This window comes from Erpetoichthys calabaricus, chromosome 4 (genome assembly GCF_900747795.2).
Source record: "Erpetoichthys calabaricus chromosome 4, fErpCal1.3, whole genome shotgun sequence".
Lineage (NCBI taxonomy): Eukaryota > Metazoa > Chordata > Cladistia > Polypteriformes > Polypteridae > Erpetoichthys > Erpetoichthys calabaricus.
The window spans coordinates 247,620,119-247,639,199 of NC_041397.2; the positions used below are offsets into that span (position 1 = coordinate 247,620,119).

At 36.8% G+C, this 19,081-nt stretch overlaps 1 protein-coding gene across 1 annotated transcript in view; it reads right to left on the minus strand.

Moving 5' to 3' along the window:
- The window catches only part of zmym2 (zinc finger, MYM-type 2), a 124,398-nt gene that overhangs the window by 13,322 nt on the left and 91,995 nt on the right, over positions 1-19,081 (minus strand). The window contains exons 9-15 of the mRNA XM_028800564.2: positions 9,096-9,261; positions 8,361-8,386; positions 6,315-6,450; positions 6,116-6,231; positions 5,775-5,934; positions 2,356-2,472; positions 123-229 (exon numbers count right to left, since the gene is read on the minus strand). Of these exons, the coding sequence (XP_028656397.1) occupies positions 123-229; positions 2,356-2,472; positions 5,775-5,934; positions 6,116-6,231; positions 6,315-6,450; positions 8,361-8,386; positions 9,096-9,261 (828 nt within the window). The remainder of the gene's footprint in view (positions 1-122; positions 230-2,355; positions 2,473-5,774; positions 5,935-6,115; positions 6,232-6,314; positions 6,451-8,360; positions 8,387-9,095; positions 9,262-19,081) is intronic.

The following is a 19,081-nucleotide window of genomic DNA, read 5'->3' on the forward strand; positions in this document are numbered from 1 at the left end:
ATGGTTTGATAATGCAAGTACAGTGGCACATCAGATTTTCTAAATATATACAGTATACTGTAACTGCTACAGATGTACCTCTTAACCTGATAGAAGCACAAAGGGTTTTGCTATATAAATACCTTCTTCTTTACTTGAGGATGGGGCTTCTCTTCTATTTCCTCACATAAAGCAGGAGCCAGAGTGATTTCTGAATTTTTTATTTCTTCTGAAGTCAAAGGAGGAACAGCTAAAATAATAGCATAAATGCGTTCAAAGTTAACAAATAGGCTTAACCCACCACACTTCAGAACCCATATCATTACTAAATAAATATAAAAGGCTGCATCTGCGGAGTTAAATTGAAAGAAAACTCTGACATCCTAAGCATTAAAATGGAGTTGAAGACTACAGATTTCAAAAATATGATAATGGGTAAATTACATAATTGAGCATTCAACCAAACTTGTTAATTTTCTCCTCAACATGCTTTAGTTACTTCTGGCTTACAGTAGGTTTTTTTTTTTATATATTACAGTATTGCCCTTTGGTATAGGTCTCAATATACAGAGATTCAGCATTAACAAAGCTCATCAGCAAGTTCATCTGTGGATTAATACACTCATTTAATAGCATTATGACAACTTCAGAATATCTGAAAGCTGTCTGCATTAAAGACTTTGGACCAGATTTCTTTTCAATGACTGCACTCTCATTTTTTCATTTTCATTCATTTTTTTAACCTTAGAGGGACTTTGGTGCTTTATAGCAAGAGAGCGTTTCTTCAAGCAGGAAGCAGAATTAATTAAAGCCAACTTCAGAATCAGCACTACATCCCTATACCAGTTGGTTTCTCACTTGGTCCTGACAGAAAATAAAGCAACACATTAAATGGCTCTTAGCATGCCATGACCTCACAGTTAGGGGTGTTGTGATATTGGTTTAAAAAATAAATAAAAAAATAAAAATGTATCTCAATATTTTCTGGACTTTGACAGTAATGATAATTAGATGATATTCTGCATCCTCTAAAAACAGGTTTGTAAAAGTCTTATTGTTCTAGCTTGGTCTCGATAATAGGATATTAATTGTAGCTTACTAATGAGATTAATGGAAACAACAGTTAATGAAAACAGGTCTTATTTATTTACTTAAAACTGAAGTAAAACAACATAAGTAAAGTAAATAAGTAAATAAAGTATTACTGATATCAGCTGAATTATGAGTAAACCATTTCAAAGTGGCCTACAGGATATACACAAAAAATTACACTAAGACCAACAAAACTGTTATAATGAGAGCATTTTAAATAGACACCCTTAATGTAAGCAAAATATGAATCCAAAGGGAATAAAATACTAATCATAATTGAAGTACAGGGCAAGAACATTATAGTCTGGATAAACAAACTGCTCTGCTTTAAGGTGAATTGTGTAATATACATGCAAGAACAAAATCTAACATACTGTAGCTATTGTGTTAAAATCCAAAGTTCTGTCAAACACTGCACAAGAAAAAAAAACTACTGCATTTGTAAACAAGTTCTGTCACATATTGCAGAAAGAAACAAAAAATAACCTATAACATTTTTAAACAAATAACTAACTTCAAGTTCTATCCAATATTGCACAAAGATATCAGAAAAAAAAAATAAAACAATAGTAAAATTCCACTCGGGAAACTTCAAGTTGTGCAACACAATCACCAGTCTGTCCCCAGCGTCTGGCTTACATGTTACAACATTTCCTCCGGTGCTGAAAGCCCTCTCAAAATGCCTGCTTCAGGCAGGGATGCACAGGGATGTACTTTTTTGCAAGTTTCCCCACTCAAGTGGATTTACTTCACTGTCTACCTCAAGTATCAACATGAAGCTCTCGATTTCCTGTGTTGTTTTTTTTTTTTTTTTTTTTTTTTAAATGGCTGCTAAAAGGCTTTTTTTCTTTTTTTGCTCCCTCACTTGTCTCAACACAGTGGGGTGAGGAGGCTGGGAGCTGTACAAGTGTTTTAAATAATGAAAGAAAAAAAAAAGTGCTTTGAAATTGAGTAACCCCCCCCCCCCCCCCCCCGCATTGGCTTACAAATAAAACACGCATGATAGGCATATACTTCTTATGGAAATGGAAATCTTCATGGGAAATTGTTAAAAAAACATGTACATGCACGAAAGAATGACCCTATAAGCCTATCAAATCAAATGCATACAACATTTTAATAGTAAATGATACTTTAATTTGATTCAGTGCAGGAAATGCTACGGTCATACTTTTAAAGTTAATGTAGCTGCTAATAATACTGACAACGAGAGAAGTGTATTTTCTATATCAGTCTTGAATATCATTTCAAGACATTTTAGCTTAAACAAAAAAGTAAAATTACCTTTAGGGAAATCCGTTTCTAAATCCAAATCTGGTTCACAGGAATCATCTGGTGAACTTAGTTTTATATCTTCAACACCACCATCTCCATGGCATTTTGGACTGTGGTTCGTCACATCTAATAGACAATGAGATATGTATATGAACTGATGAAAATGCACCACCTAATTTTTACTTGGTTAACTCTTGCCTCTAAACTGGTGAAAAAGGTATAAGAGACATCAGGCACTGAAGAGAAGTTACTGCATTCTGACCAAAGGTGGAAGCACAGGCTCTCGCTTTCCAGGAACTTTAAACTGAATTAACTGAATTTAATTTCAGAGAAAATTAAATAGAATGCAAAAGGAGACACTTATGTGCCTGTTGTGACCCGTACGGGGTGTAACTGAGCCCCAAACACCAGACACAATACACTACAACAGTCCCGGGTTCAAATAAACTTTTATTTTTTATTTAAGAATGTGCATTTGACAGACATAAATTGCAGTCTGTTTTGGAAGATAATTCTTTTATTTGCTTCTTCCCAGTCCTCCCAGTCAATCACTGCCCATTTCCTCCCAACTTCCCTGGATAAGGCAGACAGGCTTCTTTGTTTGTCAGACCCAGGGGTAATTCCAGTGCCACAGTACTGCTCCCGGAAAGCACTTTCAGGTCAGGTAGACTTCTCTTAAACTGGAGAAGTCGTCTCCTAGAAGCCTAGCCTATTGGCATTACAAATCCTATTCAGGCCTGCAGGTGTGTAAATGGGAGATCCACTAGCTAGCCAACCTGTGTCCTCTAGTATATAAACACACTGTACTCTGACAATATGACACTATACACCTATACATACACTGATCCACCACAACATTAAAGCCACCTGCCTAAGATAGTGCAGGACCCCCTGATGCTGACAAAACAACTGACTTATTGAAGCATGGACTCAAGACCACCAAGGATGTCCTGTGGTATCTGGCACCAAGAAGTTAGCAGCAGATCCTTTAAGTCCTGTAGGTTGTGAGGTGAGGCCTCCATGGATCAGACTTATTTTTCCAGCACATCTAAAAGATGTTGGATTAGATTGAGATCTTGAGAATATGGAGACCAAGTCAATCCTTTGAACTCTTCCTCAAACCATTCCTGAACAATTTTTGCAGTGTACATTATCCTGCTGAAAAAGACCACTGCCATTAGGGAATACAGTTGCCATGAAGGGGTGCATGTGGTCTGTAACAACCGTTACCACAAGACTGCTACAACCCAAGGTTTCCCAACAGAATATTGGCCAGAGCTGGCTTGCCTTTTTCCCATAATGCATCTTGCTAATATCTCTTCCCCAGGTAAGCGACACACACTCACCCAGTTGTCCACATGATCTAAAAGAAAACATTTTTTTAGACCAGGTCCCATTCTTCCACTCCTACATGGTCAAATTCTGATGCTCAAATAATCACTGTAGGTGCTGTCAGCATGGGAACTTTGACAGGTCTGTGGTTTCACAGCCCCATATGCATCAAGCTATGATACACTGTGTGTTCTGACACCTTTTTTGATAGAACTTTATTATTTGTCTTCAGGGGGAAATTTGGCTTTTTACAGAAGCTCTTTAAATAAATTAATAGGTAGATTAATAAGTAAATAAATATACATACACAATATGGTCTGAACATACACCAGAATGATTATAAAGCAAGAAAAAAGTTTTGACTTGGCAGTCATAGTGAGGCATTATACAGACATATTGCTGTTGGTAAAGAAACCCCAGTAGGGTTTCTTGAAACACATCTGCTGAATAATTTGCTGGCTGAATGTGTTCAATGTTAGTAGCACAGTGCTGCACATCTTTTTTCTCTGACATACTATCTCCAGGGGTTCCAGAGTTTGTCATAGAACTGAGTTTGCCCTTTTAATTAGCCTGTTCATTTGGTGGTCTCTCTTGAAGTGATGTTACCAGCCCAGCACATAACAGCGTAGAAAAGCGTAGTTATTGAAGACGTTAATGATGTCACTTCCCAGTTTAAAGGAATGCAGTCCCCTAAGAAGAGCCTACTCTACCCTTTGTTATATAGTTTTTCTGTGTTCCCAGACCAGACCAACCTGTCATTAATGTGGACCCCTTATATATCCACTTCTTGAATAGTGACAGGACATTGAGGCTCCTTGATGCAGTAAAAGTCGATAACCAGTTCCATGGTTTTGTTATTGTTAAGATGCAGACAATTCTCTTTGCACCAAGAAACTTCTCCACTGGACTCCTATACTCTTTCTCATCCCCTTTATCAGTACGCCCCCAATAAGTGTAAAATCAACCTGAGAATTTCTGTAAGTAATACGACCTGGTATATTTATAGCTTCTCTCTCATAACCAGCATGATGTTTTTCAGCAATTTGTTTTACAGATGCTCTTCTGTGGTATCAGACCAGACAGGACAATTAATCACTAAGTCTTGGGCGTCCATGACGCTGTCGCCAGTTGCCCTTCAGTGAACCACCTTTGGTAGGTAATAACCTCTGCATACCAGGAATACCCTACAATACCGGCCTTTTTGAAATTCTCTGACATAGCCATCACAATTTGTCCCTTGTCAAAGCTGGTCAGATCCTTCAGCTTGCCCATTTGTTCTGCTTCCAACACATTACCTTTAACAACTGATTGTTCAATTGCTGCCTAATATTTACCACTTGACAGGTGCCACTGTAATGAGAATGTTATAAACTTCACCAGTCAGTGGTTTTAAATGTTGTGGCTAGATTGGTGTATATGTAAAAAATACAAAATAAGCCTTAACTTAGTCCCATACAATATCAGAAAAAAGAAACACATAACAATGTACTTGGAGCATCAAAAAGCATTCCATAACTTTAAAATTGTAAGTGATTGACATAAGTGGTAATTAAGAACGTGAAACTGGCCGAGAGGTCAGAGACACAAAGAGTACGGTACAGAAAAAACAAACATAATTCCCAAACATACTGTTTATTAATTCATCTTTGCTAGGACCATTAAACTGTTCAATTTATACCAATGACAGTGTAGTACAGATAACAAAACTAATGGGATAGTAAATACTAAAGAGGCACCAGAAACATAGGTCAGTGCAGCATTTAAAAAGTAAGTCTTAAATAGTTCAGCCTTCACTTTCAACATTCAATAGGGATATGGCAACACAATACAGAGTAAAATTTGGATATGCAAGTGGTGCAGTGGCAGCACTGCTGCATTGCAATAAGGAGATCAGGGGTTTATGTCCTGGGTCCTCCTTGTGTGGAAGCATTTGAGTAGTGAGAAAAGCGCTAAATAAATGTAAAGACTTACTGTTATATTGTTAAAGTTATTCTTAATGTCTAAATCCAGTTTTAACATTTTGTATTTTTCTTATTTCTCAGAGAAATAGAACTCTTTGCTGACATTAAATTAACAGACAGAAATTAAGAACATACCAGAGTCAATTTTCTCATCAGCTTCTGCTATAACTTCTGCCATGGCCAGAATATCAGCTTCCAACGGGTTAGAGGGAATTTTATTCTTTAATTCATCTATCGTCTGAACTATCTTTTCTGCACTATCCAGTGTTGTTGGTACAAACACCGGTACTGGAACCTGTTTTGAGAGAATTAAGATTTGAGAAAAAAAAAAAAAAAAAAGATTTGAGAAATATGATGAAGTGTTCTCACTTTAGATCACTCATATTAAAAAGGAAACAATACTAATTATTATCAAAAATTTTTTGCAGGTTATGACAAATGTTGCACAGAAGTTTTGTAAAGACTGAACTACTTACTGGGACAGGAACTGTCACTGGGACGGGTGTACTTTGGCTATACAAGTGTACAGGAACTGGTACATACACTGGTACAGGAACTGGAATAGGAACATACTCCGTTTTTACTTCAGGCTCTGCAACAAAGAAGTAAAGGGCATGTCACCTATTTTACTGACAGTTTATAGTAAAAGGCACACTGTGGTTTCAAAAGGCATACCAGTCTGACAGGCTTTTGTTTGCATATGCGGTTTACAGTACGTGGCTTTTGTCATGGACAATGGTTTGCAAAGTACAGCCTTATTCTTCACATCTTTCACTGGTGAAGTGGAATGAGATAAACTCTGATTGCCTGCCTTAAAGAAAAAAAAAAAGGAAAATTCAGAAATCATGGTTTAACATTGATTAATTTAGAAATTAACAAAGACAATTTATTTCATACATAACCAATACATGTTACCAACATGATTCTCCCACCCACCTAATCCAATTTAGGATAAGAGGGACCTGAAGCATGGGAGTACTGGACACAAGACAAGAGCTTGCCCTGGACAGGTCACCAGTTCACTGCAGGCACCCTTCATAAACGTTATGCCCCAATGCTCACATACAAACCTAGACATACACATCTTTAGTTGTAACAAATGATAGATCCATATCCATACAACATCTCTGGGAGAATCATTCTGATGTATTGATATTTGTTCCATACTTGTTTAGTTAGTGCTCTAAAGTAACAATACAATAAAGCAGCTTTTCATTTACCATGTGACTTGTGCAGTCACAATTCACTGAACTGCATAACACAAAACATAGTCTTACACTAATGACAATTCTTATTTAATAAAATTAAGTACACCTGGACTAAGTTAAGGTTAAACAGTTCTGTAGAGGCTCTATTGCTGATTAACAATGGCAATCTCTATAAGCTTTGTTAAAAAGAGTTGGAAAAACAACACTACCAAACTAAATAAAGGACAACTGACTTCAATCAATAGCAAATGCTACTTGTTAGGGTACAACAAAAGTTAACTTCTGTCCTCCCAAAACGCCACCAGTGCAACCATTAGGCAATATTGTTAAAAAACAAATAAAATTAAACACGAGAAATGTGTGCAAAGGATTCATCACTTGCATTACCATTTCAGAGGTGGGGAAAAAATCCCAGAGTGATGTGAAGATATGGAAAGGAGCTACATGTACACCAATCAAAGCACAACAATACATCTATAGTATAAAACAGGGTTAAGGCTTAGGTATGCAAGGTGACTACTTTGAATTCTCACTAATCTCAAAAGTCTCAAAAGAATGACTGAGGCACCTGTCTTCAAGAAATATAGAAACATGTCTATGCACTCACTGACCAAAGTGTTTAAATACTTCAAAACAAGGAAAAACAATGTTAACTCACAAAAAAAGTTTATAAGCATAAAAAAAAAACTAATACTTGTTATACTTTTTAGTGTACATATGGCTAATCTTTAAAACAAATTATTCAAGGTCAAAGAGGTTGTTTTCTTACTAAAATGGAAGGACAAAAACAGTTATCTAAACAGTGTCTGCAACTTTGATTACTCCAGTTTCTTGAATACTGATGCAAATATTTTACTGAATCAATAACTACACTGACAGAAGCTAGCCTAATTCAAATCACTGATTTGAAGGTAAAGTTCTTACTATACTCAAGTAGTTCAAGTCCAACATAACCGAGTACTCATACCACACTCCAGAGCAAAAACTTTAGATTTAATGAGGAGCAGGTGGCATATTAGCTGAACATGCTAAGATGAAAAACCTGAAAACTATACAGATTTGATGGGACCTCGCCAAAACTGCTGCCTAAATGTTTTAAGCAGCAGAATAACACTACTACACATTTCAGTTTTCCATTGTATGATCAAAATTAAATCACTGCCAAAGCATAATTCTCTCCTTAGTAAGTGCACTCATTACTCACTGCATTGGATATTAGTATCTATATGTATTTCTCAAAGAGCAGACAAGGATAGCAACTTAGAATAATTTATAAATATGTCCCAGTCAGGCAAACTGTTAATCTTTGATGAGACTGCCTTTAAATGAATTGTTACAAGCATACCAATGTTTAAAAACAAAATCAGCACAATATAGAAAATGCACTGCTCACAAGAGTAATACAAGTATATTGCTATTATGAAATCACACTTTATTTTACACAATAGTACAGTAAACTACAAAATGGTCGACATAAGGTGTCTATTATTAGATATAGGATAAAATTAATTACCTTCGACCCTGTTTGAGTTCCCTGACCTGTAAAACAAAAATAAACTGTAAACAGGATACCTGTCATACTGCTGTTTAAATAATTCAAATAATAAACACTATAGCAACAGAACTTAAAAGTTTAATTTTATTGCCCTGGAACAACCATTTAAACAGAGCCAGAAATGGTAATTTTATACCCATATAGAAGAAATTTACACAGGTACCACCGCTTTTCACAAATAACTGCCCATTTCTAAGTTATGCATGAATGCAGAAAGTTACTGTCCAGAACTTTTGACAACATTCCATAATAGCCATTTGACGATTCATAAAACGTTAAAAGGACTATAATAAGGCAACAAGCATTAATAGCATACATTAGGCAGATGCACTTAACCAATGTAACATCACAACTGCCTATAAAAATGCATTTTTTGCACAGATTGGTTAAATCATTCATCACACCAAACAGCAGATGTTCTAAAAATTTCAGAAGTCTTCAAAATCAGCTCTTAATCGCAAAAGAAATTTACATATTAACTGCAAGGTTTATGATAATGACAATTTTCCATGACATTATCTTCATGATTAAAAACAGTACAGAAATCCCTGTAAAATTCCTTCATCTGAACATTACTAGAATACTCATTTAGATATGCTTGACATATTTAAAAGGTTCATAACCACCAGCTGAATTTAAAATATGCAAAACAGAAATGAGAATACATGTTTAACAAAAAAACACCATACATACCAAAGCAAAGATTTTCTGGACCTTTCTGTGTAGACATATTGGGTTCATTCTGCTGACAATAAAAGCGCAACAAACACTGCTGATCACAGAAATGCTTAATTTCTGCACGCCACTGTACTGTTTCAGTAAGATTTCCTTGAATTTTGCAGCAATCACACCTAGCAGCCTGAAATAAATATACAGAACTAAATGATTAAGATTGAAAAAAATAGCATTTTAAAATACACAGGATTAGCATTGATTAGTATTGGTTTAAATGACTGAATTCAGTCTTCTATAAATAAATAAATACATGAATGAATGAATGAAGGGTCTAAATTAAAACTGTCAATGGCAGTTGTGAACTTCCTCTTATTTCTAAATAACTAGTAGAAAATATATAGCCAAAACGTAAAATTTCTACAAATGCAAACCCCTATACATTTTTGAAATGCTTTCCCACACAGCCTCCTTTTCTCTGAATATAACTAACATACACTACTTATGTATTTAATTAATCAATCCTCCTCATTTCCACCTGCAACACATACAAAAAAAAACAGTACACCGAATGAGCATCTAACTCCTAAGTTTTGCAAATATCACTCTCAACCAACTGGAATTCATACCAAATATTAGTCTCTGTATACAGCAAGTGTTATTAATTACAGTTTGGCTGTTATAAGTTTGTAAGCTTGTGACATATGGTACATCCAACCATTCTGTTGAGACCAGAGCACCCAATCAATAATATTGGGTGGTCAATACATTGGATAAATATTTTTTTAGATAGACGGATAAAAATGTTGTATACGCCTGTTTCCATGCTCACATTGCAATGTATAAAAACTAAACTTTGTGTAAAGCCACGTGCAGTCTCATGCCAGCTCAAACCATTACGTACGCAAGTTTTTGACTTTTGCAAACTGGTGGCACCCAGTGTCAAAGCAGTGCTACCGTTCCTGTGTGGTTTCCCTTTATTTTTTAGATTCACATCTCTGATGCGGCTTTATATAAAAATTAACTGCATATCATTTATTAGTTTAAGGCATCTGATTGTAATCAACCTGTAACCATATAATGGTGCATGGAATGGCCAAACTATTCCAAATACAATAGCTCCTTTAGCATTGTTACTCTCAGTGCACCACTCAGTATTTTAACCCACTGTATCAGAATGTGGAAATCATAGCTATACAGCAGCTGACTGGAAAGATCTACAGCAGTAATATTACACAACCTGAGCCACTTATACTTTCATATTGTATATTTTTTCATTTTTTTATTATATTATTATTAGTGTTATTTTACCATTTTATAGGAAAATAAGTTTATGAAGGATTTGCATATTAAATATCATTGTACCATACAAAAACAATAAAGGATTTTCAATTCAACTCAATAGAAGACAGCACGTATTTACAGATAATGACGACTGGCTTCTAAGTCGATTTAGATTTCCAGGCGCTATCTTCTTGGAGCTCTTGATATCATTTTTAAGATGAAATGCAGTATACATATTACATTATACAAATACATTTTTAACTTCATTTAAACAATGTATACTGTTAATAAATAAACGTGTGGACAGTGGTAGCAATGAACTGGCGCCCCGTTCAGAGATTGTTCCTGCCTCGCACTGTATGCTTGCTGGGAATGGTACATGTACTACAAAAGATATTTCAATGTTTCTTAAAAGTTTTGAAGAATCAGTGTTCTAAGCTTACAGGATGCTTGACATGTATAACCCCCCCATGTTTTATATATGCTTTAATTCCTATCATCATGAAAATGATATCAAGTATATATCTTAGTATTTAAATTGTTCAGAGAGCTGTAATATCATGAATGTAATGTATTCTGTGTCCTGTCGCCGTAAGAGAAAACCCATTTAAGAAGGATGTAGTGATTCACACACAGAATACATGGAACACAAATTATGAAGCATCTGACTTAACTTTAAGATGGGATTTGAGAAACTAGCAAATTAAATGATTTTAAGATGAAGTTTATGTTTTACTTTAATGACAAAATAAACTACGTGATTAAAGTGGAAATTTCAACCTTTTTTTCCCCCACCGTGTCCCAGTTTATTTGCTTTCTTTTCTCTGTACCCTAATACACTTCCATATGACACTCTGACAGTGGGCTACGACTTCCCTTTTTACAGCAACTTTGATATCTGACCGCTTCTTTTTTATTTCGGGCACTGTACACTTTTGAGTTTCTCCGCCACTGTCAACTTGATCAACTTTCTTTTGTTGTTTATGCCACTGCTTAAACCAACAAATAGTACTTTTTTCCTTGCCTCCACTTTGTATTAGCTGAAATTCTTTTTCCCCCCGTGCTTTTGCCACTGTCTTTTCACAGAATGCTGAATGCTATTTATATAGATTTGCATATTGCAAGAGGCGTAATTCTGGGAGGAGTTGGGTGGTGTGGCAGGTGCGTGCACATGCTTCACATTTCATGCTGACAGGGATTTATGTAGCAAGAACGTGGAAGTAGGCATACTCACAGATTTATGAATCTGGATTTTTTTTGTGCATACGCACATTTCTGTTTTTGTTCGTACACCATGTTTTAGTGTGAATTCTACACACGGCCTTATACATGAAGCCACAGGTCACGAATTGTACCCTTTACATACTTATATGCTTATTAGGTTATGTTTTCAGTATAAATAGCCCCAGTTTGAAAAGCCCTCCTCTTAAGTGATATACACAGTGATGGAAATTAACAGTGTTAATAATGTACATAGTAAACGACTCTAGCAGCTTCAAAATGCTATTCTTAACCTGCATTCACGATCCTGGGGCAGACAAAAAGGCAACTTTTTATTTAGGATTTATAACGTCATTTGTTTACTTACTGTTAAAGTTAATTATTTTCTAGTTAATTTTTTTTGCACGTCCTGCTAAAATGGACGCTGAAGGCCCACTCCCAGGATGCATAAAAGTTTTAATATCCTACCTAAATGAGTCTTTCTTTCAAAGATCAGAGGTTTATCCAGTACGTTCAGCATACATTTAGTTTTCAAATGGTTATACATGAGTCTATTTTCTTATCAAATTAACATATCGGTTGTTATTTGGTCTGATTTCTGAAATACCCAGTCTGTCAGCTTCTGAAAGAGTAGAGGTTTGGTCTTCTAAGATATTGACATGCTTTGCCTAACAGAAACATGGGAAAAACCAAACGATTTTATGCCTCTCACTGAGGTGACACCATTTGCATACATTTACTTCGTGCAGCCTTGCAGCTCAAGATAAGGAGGAGGAGTCGCAGTAATTATTAGAACTGAACTAAGCATCAAAAGAATCCCAAATGACTGCCCATTGCCTTCAAGAAAATACAATACCTCTTTTATCTGATCTGACTGAATTATTAACCCACTTAAGTTTCCTTTCGCAGAGAGTCATTCTTCTTAGTGATTTTAACATCCATATTGACATTACTACATGTAAGATGAGAAACTAATTCCTATCCTTGAACTGTTTTGACTTGGTGCAACAAGATGATTTTGCTACGCACTTTGGTGGTCATATATTGGGCTTGATGTGTACATCTGGCTCATCTGTCAGTAACACTTATAGCAGTGATTTGGGACTGATCATATAGTACCACCTTTCATCGTCTCATAACCTCTCCTTCCTCTTACTTGTAAATGTCAAAATTTCTTTCAGAAATCTTAAAAATATCTGTGCTTCTATCCTTGTTAGTTCCATTTCTGATGTTTTTCCATCTTCACTAGATAGTCATGTTGATCACTATACCACAGCCCTTCTTTCAGCACTAGATAAACAGTTTTTTTAAAGCATAAGCGGTTTCCTTTAACTATTAGAGGGCTGAATATTTTTCCAAAAAAACAGTTTGCTGAAAAGCACACAAAGCAATGGTTTCACACATAAATCAACATAAAACATCTGTTGCTGCATGCTGTGCCCGCCAGTTCGTGATGAATGAGCAGCAGCCTGGCTGCTAGGCTGTCTTTGTGGGGCAGGGGGTCATGGGCAGAAGTGGTCGTATGCAGTCGCAGTGTATCGCAATCTGGTTTGCATCTCTTCTCATTGTAAGGGGCGGTCCTCCCAGGCAAACACTGCCATAGGCACGTCAGCTACAGGAAACTATTCAGCACCGCATTCAGCAGGGGACCAATCAGCTGATGCTGATACCTCACGTTCGTTTTTGATCAATTGTATCAAAATCTGACTCCAACAAGTCAGAGTCTAATTAATTCAGCCATAATATGCAAAACATTGTCCACGGAGTACTTTGCGTTACACATTTTCTTTGATCTCCTACCAGATGCCATTTTTGCTGTTTGCTCCTTGCAACTCACACAAGCACAAGGAATCTCAGTCAAATCAATGAAGGCTAACCTTCCAGCAACTAAAACAATGTCTGGTTTTGTCACCGTTTACAGTTGATTACCACCGTCAAACCCTCCTTTGGACAAAAGTTGACATCTGCCATCAAAGAGTTAAGCACTCAGTTCCATGGTTCAATTCAGAGTTACAGTCTTATAGGGATGCATTAACTGCAGCCAAGAACTCGCATTATGACAGAATAATAGAAAGTGGCCATGATAACTCAAAGGTTTTGTTCTCTGTAGTTAAACTACTTCAACCTGCATCTGACCTAATTACCTTCTCTACCAAAGTCTGTGAAAAATTCCTCCACTTTTTAGACAATAAAATTAAAGATCTAAAAAATTCAACTAACATAAATCCATCATCCATTTATATCTTTCCCTGTCTTCCCAATCTATCCAACTCTTCCAGATTTTCACCAGTCACATCTGCATTTGATAGGTAAAGAATTTAGGGGTAATTAATGACTGACCTTAATTTTAAATCACATATTAATCAGATTACTAGGACAGCATTTATCACATAAAAAATATAGCAAATGTTTGATCCCTTATAACTTTTCAAGATGCTGAAAAATTAGTTTATGGTTTTTCTGTCAGTCGGCTAGCTTACTGTAACGTACTCCTCTCAGGACTACCCAAAAAAAGACATAAATCGATTGCAACTAGTACAGAATGCAGCTGCTGGAATCTTAACTATGAAAAGAAAATCGAAGCATCCCTCTCCAGTTTTGAAGTCACTACACTGGTTACCCGCGCCATTTAGAATTGACTTTAAAATACTATTTATGGTTTACAAAGCCTAAAATAATCTCACTCCGTCCTATATTTCGGAATGCCTTTCACCTTACACTCCAAATCGTAACCTTAGATCTTCAAATGAGTGTCTGCTTATAATTCTAAAAGCTAAACTTAAGAAGTGGTGAGGCAGCCTTCTGCTATTATGCACCTAAAATATGGAATAGCTTACTGATAGAAATTCGCCAGGCTAATACGGTGGAACACTTTAAAAAAACAGCTAAAAACTAAATTATTTTAACATGGCTTTCTCATAGATTCATTTTAGTTTAACCCATCATCATGTAATTCTTCCACATGGAGCCTGAAAACCATGAGGACTGATTGAGATCATTTATGTTAGGTAGAAAGCCTAGTAGGGGCTGGGCGGTCTTGTGGCCTGGAAGCCCTGCCGATTGTTTTTTTTCCTCTAGCCTGTCTGGAGTTTATTTTGTTTTTTCTGTCCTCCCTGGCCATCGTACCTTACTTTTACTCTATGTTAATTAGTATTACCTAATTTTTTTTTCTTTATTCATCTTTTAAAGCACTTTGAGCTACATAATTTGTATGAAAACATGTTAAATAAATAAATGTTGTTATTGTTGTTGTTAATGACATGCTTTGTAAGAGGAGGCCCTCTACAAGTGTACTGGACCCCACCACACTTAAATCCTGCCTTCATGCCATTATCCAGACTGTTATGACAATAATAAACACATCTCCTGACACTGGTTTTGTGCCAGTAACCCCACTGTTAAAAGTTCTGGTCTTGATGCTGACAATTTTCGGCCTCTCTCTCACTTACCTTTCTGTCAAAAGTCCTTGAGAGTAGCCTCCCAACTCACCAATTACTTAACTACTAATTCAGAATACTTTGATGGAACCCTTTCAGTAAGGTTTCAGGGCACAGCATGCTTTGGGTAACTAATGATTTGCTAAGGGCAGCAGACTCCGGACAAAGCAGCATATTAATTTTGTTAGATCTTCATGCAGCACTTCACACCGTTAGACACGACATTTTACTATCCAGAATGAAGAACATGCTGGTATCTCTGGCACTGCCCTCCAGTGGTTTAAGTCCTATCTGACTGATGGGCAAGAGTTCGTTAGTATCGGCAACAGCAGATCAGGCTCAGCGCCAGTCACACAAGAAGTTTCCCAGGGGTCAGTCCTCAGCCCTCTGGTCTTCTGTATCTATATGCTTCCCCTTGGCCATATCATTTGTAGCTATGGACTGGGTTATCATTTTTATGCAGATGATACTCTATTTCAATGTTTAAAGTTAAACTGCATTAGGGGGTTTCTCTGCTTACAACTTGCCTCAGTGAAATTAACACCTGGGTGGAGCATAACTCTTTAAAATTAAATTGCGATGAAACTGGACTCCCTTGACATTTGGCACTAAAGCACAACTTGAGAAGGACCTCATTTTCTTAGTCACTTTTGATGGAGATCTCATCAGACCTTCTTCTAACGCAAGGAATCTTGGTGTCATTTTTGATTCCTTTCTTTCTTGTTCCGCCCACATAAACCACATTAAACACTAGAATTCCTGAAGCTTACGAAAAAACTTGTAATCCCTTCCCACCTTAAATCCCTTTGCACCTCTACTAGTGTCTTTAGTTTTGTAAATGTGTCTATCAGCACAAGCAGCATGCTATCCCATTCTCCCCTCTGCCGGAGCTCATCTCGGGCAAAAAAGTCCTCCCAGCACAAGCCAAGGCTCCTTACCTGCATGTGTGGTGCCTGGAGTTGTATAGGGTAAATATATTGTTATTTGGAATACATAACATTTCATGTGTGTTCCGTGTCTACAACAATCTGTGTAAACTGTAGGATGAAGTGCAAAGCAGGAATCATTTAACACATAACTAGTAAAGAAACGTTTTTCATATTTTAGTAGTATTTGAAAAAAATGTACACATGAAGTGTATAATGTGTGAAGACTGAAGTCCAACTATCAAATTAACACTTTCACAAAAGGTACAAGTATAGCATAACAAGTGCGCTTTTATTCAAGTATATAACCGTAGAAAAAGAAATCGGCTAGGATACAACGCTGGCATGATAGCTTTGTTGGCGCAGTGGTAAGAACTGCTGACTGGTAATCAAAAGGTCACTGGTTTGATTCCGAGGAAACCCGTTTTGAGTAGTTAGCTGCTCTTATTCTTACTAAAGTGTCAGCATGCACTTTTCATGGCATTACACATGTACTTTGTGAGCATGCTCGGTTATCGTGCAGAAATTGGGTAGGTTTTGTTCAACAAAGTTTCTAATTTGAAGGTAGTGAAAGAAATGTGTTGCTGTAAAGTTAAATTTGGAATGTAATTGATCGTAGGATGCAAAGACGTTGTCTATGTACTGATCTCTAAGTGATTTAATCCCGGATGTTTTGCAGACATTAAAAACGGAGTACGTTTGAGAGGGTGGAAAAAGGTGGTTATCATGCAGAGGTGCCACAGATAAAAGCTTCTCTATCTTAAAATACTTCTTATGTTGGTTCCACACACTGAGCGAGTGAAGCACTATTGGGTTGTTAGTATATTGGTGATGACTTGTACTTATTGGGGTACACAGCAAGGAATATAAAGAAGTACTGCAGGATTTTATTTCTATTGCGGACACAGCCTCTGTCTGCTCACCTATTTGTGCTAATGTCCAGATTTTTATAGCTTGTATATTCCTCGACCAGTAATAAACTTTAAAGTTGGGTAAAGCCATGCCACCTTCTTCCTTAGGTCTTTGTGGGGTCGCCTTGTGGATATGTGGATGTTTTGAATTCTAAATAAATGAGGCTATGGTTGACTCTAAATTTCTTAAAAAATGATTTATTGATGTATATTGGAATGTTTTGAAATAGAAAAAGAAGCTTAGTAAGGATATTCATCTTGACAATGTTAATTCCTCCAGTTAAAGTGAGATGAAGGGTAGACCATCTATGTAGTCTTGCTTAGCTTTATGTTTACCCCATGGTATTTAAACTGATCTGCAATGATAAAAGGGAAGGTGTCCAATCTAATTTTGTGTGCTTGAGAATTCACTGGAAAGAGCACAATTTTGTTCAAACATTGAAGAAACTCGGACAAGAAATCTTTTGAAATTCTGGAAGTGCTGTTAGGACTGCAGGCACAGTATTTTGTGGATCAGATATATAGAGTACCATATCACCTGCATATAGAGACATTTTCTGTTCAAATCCTTCTCTGATAATCCCCTTAATCTCAAACATTTCAACAGTGAGCAGCCAGTGGCTCAATGGCGATTGCAAGCAGCAGTGGTGACAAGGGACATCCTTGTCTAGTACCCCCCGCTCTAGTCTGAAATAGTCTGAGTTAATGTTGCAGATACAAACTGAAGCTTCTGGACAGGTATATAGTAGTTTGATCCATGCACAAATGTTTGGGCCAAACCAAAATTTCTCTAAATATGGTAAAAAGATAGTCCATTCAACCATATCAAATGCTTTTTCTGCATCCAACGAAATCATCTCCAGGGTGTTTGACTTTGTGGGTGAATATATCACATTACACAGGCATCGAAGATTGGAAGCTAAGTGTCTGTTTTTAATAAATCCAGTTTGGTCTTGTGATATTACCAAAGGAAGCACTTTATCAATCCTTCTAGTTAGAACTCTGGAGAGTATCTTAACATCGTTGTTCAAAAGAGAGATTGGTCTGTATGATGCACATTGTAGTAGGTCCTTGTTCTTCTTATAAAAGACGGTAATTAATGCTTCGTGAAAAAAATGTGTTAGAATTTTTTGTCTTTAGCTTCGATAAACATTGCTAATAATAGTGGAGCTAACTTACTTGGTAATTTTTTTATAAAATTCCACTGAAACACATCAGGGCCAGCTGCTTTCCCACTCTGACGTGAGTTTATAGCATCTAGCAATTCTGATAGTGCCAGAGGTTTATCCAGTTCCTCTGCACTGAGTATCTAGTTATGGTATGTGATCTTTATCTCAGCAGAATATAAGGACTTATAGTAGTCTCTAAATGTGTGCATTATTTTTTTTTTTTTTTATGGTCAATGATTTTGTCTCCGTTTGTGTTGGTAATTGCTGGGATTACATTGCGAGCTTCCTGCTTGTGGATTTGTTGAACTAAAACCTTATTAGCTTTCTCTCCATGTTCACAGTAGTGAGGTCTTGATTTAATAGTGAGTTGTTCTGTTTCTTTAGTTGTTAAGTGGTTGTGTTCTGAACGCAGAGTGTCTTTTCCTATGAAGTGCTTCATTCGGACATCTGGCATGTTCTTGATCTATTCTGGAAATTTCACTGATATAATAGCTCTGATACCTTATTGGTTTCCAATTTATTTCCTGTCCTTTTCTAACACTGAGAAACTTGTCCATGCTTTTATCACATCCCGCATCAATTATTGTAACTCTCAACTGGCAGGTACCTCTTCTAATCTTGTATCACAGCTCCAGCTGATTTAAAACTCTGCTGCAAGAGTAATTACATGGACCAGCAATGGTGAGCACACAACACCCATCCTGCTTTGCCTCCACTGGCTCCCTATGTCTTACAGAGGTTGGGAGCTTGTGCTGATAACAGCGAGTTGCCACACCCACCACACAACGATCCACGTGGATTGGGACCCAATTGTAGCTATGTAAAAGGTGACAGCTCAACACCACACTGGAACAGTGTGAGGTTTTTTTTTTTCTTTTTCTTACAGTGGCTGGAATGCCGATCCTGCCACTAGCACCCAAGTTTTCACTGCAAGTTGGTAGGCCTGCTTACAGGGCTGGATGCAGATTAACGTCATACCCAGCACAAAGCAATTGCAGGTTAAGGGCCTTGCTTAAGGGCCCAATGGAGTAGAGTCACTTCTGGCGTTTATCGGGTTCG